Raw genomic sequence first — 8,665 nt, 5'->3', positions numbered from 1 at the left:
GATCGAAGAGGATTTTTACACCCTCATACTTACATGCTAGGCTTAAGACGAGAAATCGACGAAAGTGTATCAACTTGTTTGGTCGGAAAACTCGGTTTTAAAACCGTTTTAGCAATGTAAATGAGTGTTTTAAGTTTAATGGTGGTGTAGTTGGTCGACATGGTCGGTCAAGTGATTTAATGCACGATGACGGTACCAAACAATGTGTAAGTCTTGTGTTTTCGATCGGTAGGTCGAAAACACGTGTCAGTTTATGACTTGAGAAGTCGAGTCTAGAATTTTAAGGGAGAAATGAGGGTGTGGACACTTGCATACCTTCAAATGGTGGCATTTGAGGGGTATTTATAGAAAAATGGGTGGTTGTGTGCGTTTTGAGCGATGTGGCCGCATGGGCTGCTCGAAGAGGCGCAAGCCAATTCGTGGGTCTTCGCGTTATCTTGTCACTATCACGCAATTGTAATCATGATTTGTTCTATCCTATGTTTTGGATGACATGATTTGTACTTGACCATCAAGTATTCCGTGAATACTTAACATGGAAGTCTTGAAAAGTTTTATTTTTTGTGTTTGACTCGGTTTGACTCGTTGTTGGAGTCGGGATTTGAATTTTGAGTCGGTTTTTGGTCCGATGTCGGTTTTGACTCTAGTTAGTGTCATTGCGAACCCGTCATCATGCATTAAAAACTCCAGGTACTTTTGAAAAGTTTTGAAATGTTTTGTTTTGGAAATCGTGTTAAGTTTTCCGACGTATAGTTGTAAACAAACTGTCGATTAAACGCTGCAATTCCTAAGCATGTTGTAGTCCGATAATCATCGGGTGTTTGTTGGAGACTCGACAGATATTGGGTATCTACACAAACCTTCCCAAACAAGGCCTCAACACTTCTGTCATTAACCTCATAAAAGTGTTGGGTGCATTAAATAATCCAAATGGCATAACCAGCCATTTATAGAGTCCTTGTTTTATTTTGAAAGCAGTCTTCCACTCATCACCTTGCCTGATCCTCACCTGGTGATAGCCTTGCCTAAGATCAATTTTAGAAAAGATCCTGGTACCACTTAACTCATCCAGCATGTCATCCAGTCTAGGTATGGGAAACCTATCCTTGACTGTGATTTGATGGCCCTGATGTCAATACACATCCTCCAAGTACCATCTTTCTTAGGAACCAACAATGCTGGGACAACACAAGGGCTTAAAGATTCTCTCACAAATCCCTTGTTCATCAACTCATCAATTTGCTTCTATAACTTTTTTGTAGCATCATGAAATGGTTAAGGAGTACAGATCCTGGCAAAAGGTCAATCTGGTGCTGAATTAATCTCAGTGGAGGCAAACCACTAGGCAACTCAGCAGGAAAGACATCCTGGTACTGCTCCAGCAATGGTCTAACCTCTGCTGTTAGTTGGTGCTCCACATCCTCGTTAATTTCTTTGGACAACAAGATTAGAACATGCTGCTCTTGTTGTATTTCCTTGATCATTTCTGCTTCAGATAGGAACAAAACTCCATTAAGCCCATCAGTCACACTTGAACTCCCATAGTTCTTCTGATTAGGTGGTAAAGGAGTCAAGGTGATTTTCCTGCTGCCTTGCTTGAAGGTGTAGGTGTTGCTCCTTCCTTGATGGACTGAATTCTTATCAAATTCCCATGGTCTCCCCAGTAACAGGTGACATACATCCATGGGGACTACATCACACAAGATCTTATCTTTATAAACATTGCCAATTGAAAATGGAACCAAACATTGCTTATCAACTTTGACCTCTGCTCCCTTGTTTAACCATCTGAGTTTTTATAGATTGAGGTGCTCCTGGGTGCTGAGGTTAAGCTTACTGACCATTGTGACAGATGCTACATTGGTGCAGCTTCCACTATCAATGATTATGTTGCACACCCTTCCCTAAATAGTACATCTGCTCCTAAAAATGAGAGACCTCTGATCATCCTCCAAAGGTGCCTGTTGAGAGTGCATTACCCTCCATAAGACCAGACTATGGCTTGTATCAAGGTGACCAATGACATGTCCTGGTTGGGTGTAATACCACCAAAATTTCTAAATTTATTTAAATTTTCTAAACTCGAACTTCGGGACGAAGTTCTTTTAAGAGGGGAAGATTGTAATATCCCAAATAATTTAATATTTTATTTGACTAGTTTATTCTATTCTCTAATATTTCACTTTGGTTTTAAGGAAAATATTATTTAAAGTAGATTTACTCGTCTAATAGGGTTTAACCCTTCGTTGAGTATATATACATGTTCTATATTTGGTCTCTTTTTAGCCGCCTAACTCAAAGCTTTTCCCCTGTTGATATACAATTTGTAATCAAACCCTCATCTGCCATCTTACGTGTTTTATGCTATTCGGATCATACCCCATCATCATCATTAAATATATTTTATAATGATCATTCACAATTTTGTTCTTACTGCAAATCTTTGCACGACTATTTGTCACGCTATTAATTTAATAGCACTGTGTCGGCGTCGCAACGTCTTTCTTGTTATGGGGATCGTTTTCCTCGTGCTATTCCTTCTGATCCGTGTTTATTTAGTCCGCCACCCTCTTGCTTCAGTTTTAATTTGTTAAGGTAACACGATTCTACCGATCCTATTACTCTTATTATTGTTCGAGGTTGTATGTATATGTGCTAATTGTACTTTGTTTATTGGAGTTATTCGTATGTGAGTATACTTGTTAATTGTTGATACGGATTTATGTGCTGGAAGTTTTATCAAATATATTATATTAATTATTGTTATATATTATATATTTACTTTGTTAATTTGGTGTTATGTGAGATGGGTGGTGTGTGTGACGTAGCCCTTATTCGTGATATGGGCATATCATTGTGAACATCGTTAAGGAATTGGTAGTAGATTAAAAAGGATAATGATGGCTGGTTGGTTCACTGAGTACGGACAAATTGTTAGCTTCAATTGTGAAATTATGAGATTTGGTTATCTTGAGTACTAACGATGGGGATGGTCATCCTTTCTTGACATTGGAATATTATAATTTGTATGATGTCAGTGATAGCGGTTCAGTATAACGAATTGGTGGTTGGTTGGATTTATATTGTGTTTTTATTATCGTTTCCTCTGACTTTGGCTCGTGGGTGAGTAGCTTAGAGTATTACTCTAAGTGTTGAGCACGGTTCTTTGAACCTTTGACGATATTGAAATTGAGATGGAAATTGGTTACTGGTATTGAGTTATAGGGCCTTTGTGCCGAGTTATGTTTACGGTCCAGAGTGACCATGGTTATTGAGTTAGTTACATTGTTTGGAATCGATATTGAGATGGAAATATTGTTTCGCGGTTTTTATCCCGATTCGCTCACCCTTGTCTTTGTCTTAGGGTCGACGATGAGAATACGATATCTGGTTACTTGGGAGTATTTTATTATGAGACGGAGTAATGAGTGAGACGGAGTAATGAGTGAGATGGAGTAGAGAGTTGAGATTGAATTAATTATTAGGACGAGAGTGTCCATTATATTGTGGAGTAGCTTTGAGCTTGAGATTAGTTTACGGGGAGTGTTTTTATTATTCTCTCTGTTTATTTTTATTTTTACATGTCTGTGTTTCCACGCCATGACCAAAACTAAGCTGCTTATATTGAGGTATTATCTGTTACTCAGCTTTCCGGCTGACGTGTTTTCTCCCTTCGGGGCTACTCGTCATGGGGGTAGTTCCTTTCTGTCTTCTTGTTTTGCTTTCAGGTCTTCCGCTGCTGTTCAAAAGGATTTTTATGTCAAGAGAAGATTTTTATTAAAGACTTTATAAAGTTTTGGTTCCATTTTGTATTCTTTTATTTTTAAAAGGGATTTGTAATCAGAGACTTTGTATATTAATTATAATATCCTTGTATTTCGGCCATTTTTGTATGTAAAAGTTAGTTTTAATTTAGCCGAAAATCAGGGGTGTTACAATTGGTATCAGAGAGGGTTCTTTCTTGGTCAGGTGTTGAGATCGTCACATCTTAGCACCGCTATTTTAACTTTTTAAACTCTTCTTAAATATTGAGTTGTCATTTTATACATTTTTGAAAATTTTACGTTCGAGGACGAACTTTATTTTTAAGGAGGGTGGAATGTAATACCACCAAAATTTCTAAATTTGTTTAAATTTTCTAAACTCGAACTTCGGGACGAAGTTCTTTTAAGAGAGGAAGATTGTAATATCCCAAATAATTTAATATTTTATTTGACTAGTTTATTCTATTCTCTAATATTTCACTTTGGTTTTAAGGAAAATATTATTTAAAGTAGATTTACTCGTCTAATAGGGTTTAACCCTTCGTTGTGTATATATACATGTTCTATTTTTGGTCTCTTTTTAGCCGCCTAACTCAAAGCTTTTCCCCTGTTGATATACAATTTGTAATCAAACCCTCATCTGCCATCTTACGTGTTTTATGCTATTCGGATCATACCCCATCATCATCATTAAATATATTTTATAATGATCATTCACAATTTTGTTCTTACTGCAAATCTTTGCACGACTATTTGTCACGCTATTAATTTAATAGCACTGTGTCGGCGTCGCAACGTCTTTCTTGTTATGGGGATCGTTTTCCTCGTGCTATTCCTTCTGATCCGTGTTTATTTAGTCCGCCACCCTCTTGCTTCAGTTTTAATTTGTTAAGGTAACACGATTCTACCGATCCTATTACTCTTATTATTGTTCGAGGTTGTATGTATATGTGCTAATTGTACTTTGTTTATTGGAGTTATTCGTATGTGAGTATACTTGTTAATTGTTGATACGGATTTATGTCTTTGGAAGTTTTATCAAATATATTATATTAATTATTGTTATATATTATATATTTACTTTGTTAATTTGGTGTTATGTGAGATGGGTGGTGTGTGTGACGTAGCCCTTATTCGTGATATGGGCATATCATTGTGAACATCGTTAAGGAATTGGTAGTAGATTAAAAAGGATAATGATGGCTGGTTGGTTCACTGAGTACGGACAAATTGTTAGCTTCAATTGTGAAATTATGAGATTTGGTTATCTTGAGTACTAACGATGGGGATGGTCATCCTTTCTTGACATTGGAATATTATAATTTGTATGATGTCGGTGATAGCGGTTCAAAGATAACGAATTGGTGGTTGGTTGGATTTATATTGTGTTTTTATTATCGTTTCCTCTGACATTGACTCGTGGGTGAGTAGCTTAGAGTATTACTCTAAGTGTTGAGCACGGTTCTTTGAACCTTTGACGATATTGAAATTGAGATGGAAATTGGTTACTGGTATTGAGTTATGGGGCCTTTGTGCCGAGTTATGTTTACGGTCCAGAGTGACCATGGTTATTGAGTTAGTTACATTGTTTGGAATCGATATTGAGATGGAAATATTGTTTCGCGGTTTTTATCCATTGATTCGCTCACCCCTTGTCTTTGTCTTAGGGTCGACGATGAGAATACGATATCTGGTTACTTGGGAGTATTTTATTATGAGACGGAGTAATGAGTGAGACGGAGTAATGAGTGAGATGGAGTAGAGAGTTGAGATTGAATTAATTATTAGGACGAGAGTGTCCATTATATTGTGGAGTAGCTTTGAGCTTGAGATTAGTTTACAGGGAGTGTTTTTATTATTCTCTCTGTTTATTTTTATTTTTACATGTCTGTGTTTCCACGCCATGACCAAAACTAAGCTGCTTATATTGAGGTATTATCTGTTACTTAGCTTTCCGGCTGACGTGTTTTCTCCCTTCGGGGCTACTCGTCATGGGGGTAGTTCCTTTCTGTCTTCTTGTTTTGCTTTCAGGTCTTCCGCTGCTGTTCAAAAGGATTTTTATGTCAAGAGAAGATTTTTATTAAAGACTTTGTAAAGTTTTGGTTCCATTTTGTATTCTTTTATTTTTAAAAGGGATTTGTAATCAGAGACTTTGTATATTAATTATAATATCCTTGTATTTCGGCCATTTTTGTATGTAAAAGTTAGTTTTAATTTAGCCGAAAATCAGGGGTGTTACATTGGGTTCCTCCTTAATGGTTGTCTCCTCAATGACAGGATCCACTTGCTCATACTCAACTGAACCCACTTTTTTCCACTCCTCTACTTCCATGGCTGTCAATGTTCTCTTGGAAGGACAATCCTTCCTGAAGTGGCCATATCCTTGGCATTGAAAGCATTTAATTTTCTCCTTGGTCAAAGGTGGGTTAGACTTAGGGAACATAGGTGCCTTCCCCTTGTCCTCCTGGTTGGGACACTGGTTTGGGTGTCTCCACAATCTTAACACCAGTGTAGGTTTTATAAACAAGTTTTTGTTTGGGTGCAACAAGTTTAGATTTTCCCATTTTCTACACTCTGAGTACTAGGTTAACCACATCATCATATGACCACAGTGGTTGCATCCTAACCTTTACAGCAATGCTCTTATCAAGACACTCTAAAAACCTAGCAATCCTTTGCTCAGGTTTCTCATTAACCTCACACTGCAAAGTTAATTGCTCAACCTCCCTTAGGTAGGCTTCAACTATTTTATCATCTTGTTTCAGTTTAGATAATTTTATGAACAAATCGTTAGTATAATCCTTGGTGACAAACTTATCTAGCATTTTCTTCTTAAGTTTGGACCAATATCTAAGGGGTTCCTTACGCTCCCTCAGCCTCTGATGTTTAAGATTATCATACCATAGTGAGGCATATCCCTTTAATTTCAAGACAGCAACTTTGAAAGCCTTGAACATCATTATAATTTTTATACTCAAAGATTTTTTCAACATCTATAATCCACTATAACAAGTCATCAGGGTTAAGACTACCAGAGAAGTCAGGGATTTTTACCTTGATGTGTCTGTCTATCTCTGGTAGTCTTAACCCTGATGACTTTCACTCCTTGCACTTCAATCAGAGTCAGACAGCTCTCCTTTCTCCTGGTGGATATTGGCTCTGCCTCCCACATGGAAGCCTAGACCTCTACCCCTTCCTCTTGGTGGTGGCCTTCTTCTCGGTGGTGTTAGAATGTTTGCCATGATAGTATTCAAAGCATCCAAGGCAATATTGACATTAGCAGTAGGATCCTCAATGTTTCTCTCTATGCCAGCCAATCTCTCTTCACTCATGGTTGGTTTTTGAGTTTTTAAAGTAGTTAGGGATAATGAGCTCACAATACTCTCAACCCAAGACTAACACGAAGGTGGAATTGTGTTAAAACCTGGCTCTTGGAACCATATTGCAGTGTAAAACCCAGGGTTTTGCAACAATGCTATGGATATTGTAGGAGGCACTAAAAATATCAAATGATCCTTAAAAATCCTGAATTTTTGTGTCAATTAAGTTTAAATAGTAAACTAAAACTGTGCCAAATTTCAAGATTTATACTGAAGTTTAATTATTTTTAATGCTACTTAGAAACAGCCTGCTCAGGATAAATTACAGCCAGGGAGTTAATGTAGAGAATGGACTTGTTTGATTGAGTTAAGGATATAATTAATGCTCTAAATTCCCACAGAGTTCTCACAGGAAATTTAAGTGATTAACTTAAGCATATCTAAACTCAAAATCCACAGTTGACACAGGATTAAGAGCCTATATTGTACAACACAATTAAAATAAACCACAGTCAAGCACAGGTTCAATCTAGTTATGCTAAACTTACTTTGATCAATTAGCCATAGATATCACATGTTAATTATCAGGCCTGGGACTCAAACTACAGTTTAAACACAAGTTTGAAAGTTTTTGAGAGAAGTCTCAAAGGCTAATTTTCATTTAAATATATTCAGCTGGAAACAGTTGAGACATAGGTCTTTATATAGGCCTTGTCTTGCATTACATCTCAAATAACCTACCAAAGGCCAAGTTCTCTTTTAGGATGGGTAAAAATAACATTAAATATATTACAAGCTGGAAATTGAGGTAAATAAGTGAAAAATAAAAGCAATGGGGTAAAAACAGACTGAATTAAAGCAAGAATGCAGTCTGATCATTTGTCTATTGTGCACAGGTTGATGTTGCTTTGTTGGCTAGCTGAGTACTTTTCAAAGTCAAGGCTTCTTGTAGTTTTCTGTAGCTAATTTTGTAGGGAAATGGTGTATTGGTCCTTCTGCAACAGCCTCACAATTGCCTCACTAGAAATGGAAAGATTGCTTTATGCTTTATTACCCTTTTCAGCAACATGCGACTGGTACTTCTTGCTTGTTTTCTGTGCTGAATTTTACATTGCATTTGCTTGGTCGGGCTTGGATGCTTGGGACTCCAGCTGAACTTAGTTTAGGCTCACCCCAGCTGGCCATATTGGAAGCTGAAACCTGGACCTGGTGAACCTCATGACAGGTTGTTCTGGTGGTGGTGCAGGTGTGGTGTCCTGGCTTGGGTTGGGTGTAGGAGCCCCTGATTCAGCTCCTGCTGCAAGTTGTATTTCACTTTTAGTTTGGTTATGCTGTACGCACATTAAACTTATTTACTTAAAGTACGTTTCTTTTTGGTCTACTTTGATTACTATGCCTCGGGTAACCGAGATGGTAGCAGCTCCATGTGCTAGGGTGGTCTTGGTAAGGCACCTTGGTGTATGGGGGTGTTACACTTACTTTGGGAGTGAAGTTGGCACTACCGGGGGGGAGGTGACTTGATGACAGAATGTGGTGGCATGATGACGGGGGAGGTGAGATGCCAATGAACACGTACGATAT

At 37.7% G+C, this 8,665-nt stretch overlaps 1 protein-coding gene across 1 annotated transcript; it reads right to left on the bottom strand.

Moving 5' to 3' along the window:
• Positions 1 to 1,226: 1,226 nt before the first annotated feature.
• LOC141613668 (uncharacterized) lies at positions 1,227 to 1,685 on the bottom strand. The gene has a single exon (XM_074432411.1). It carries the CDS (start codon positions 1,683 to 1,685, stop codon positions 1,227 to 1,229), a length of 459 nt encoding a protein of 152 aa, XP_074288512.1.
• Between the last annotated feature and the right edge of the window lie 6,980 nt (positions 1,686 to 8,665).

Source organism: Silene latifolia, chromosome 11, assembly GCF_048544455.1.
Source record: "Silene latifolia isolate original U9 population chromosome 11, ASM4854445v1, whole genome shotgun sequence".
Lineage (NCBI taxonomy): Eukaryota > Viridiplantae > Streptophyta > Magnoliopsida > Caryophyllales > Caryophyllaceae > Silene > Silene latifolia.
This window is presented reverse-complemented; position numbering and strand designations above follow the sequence as displayed.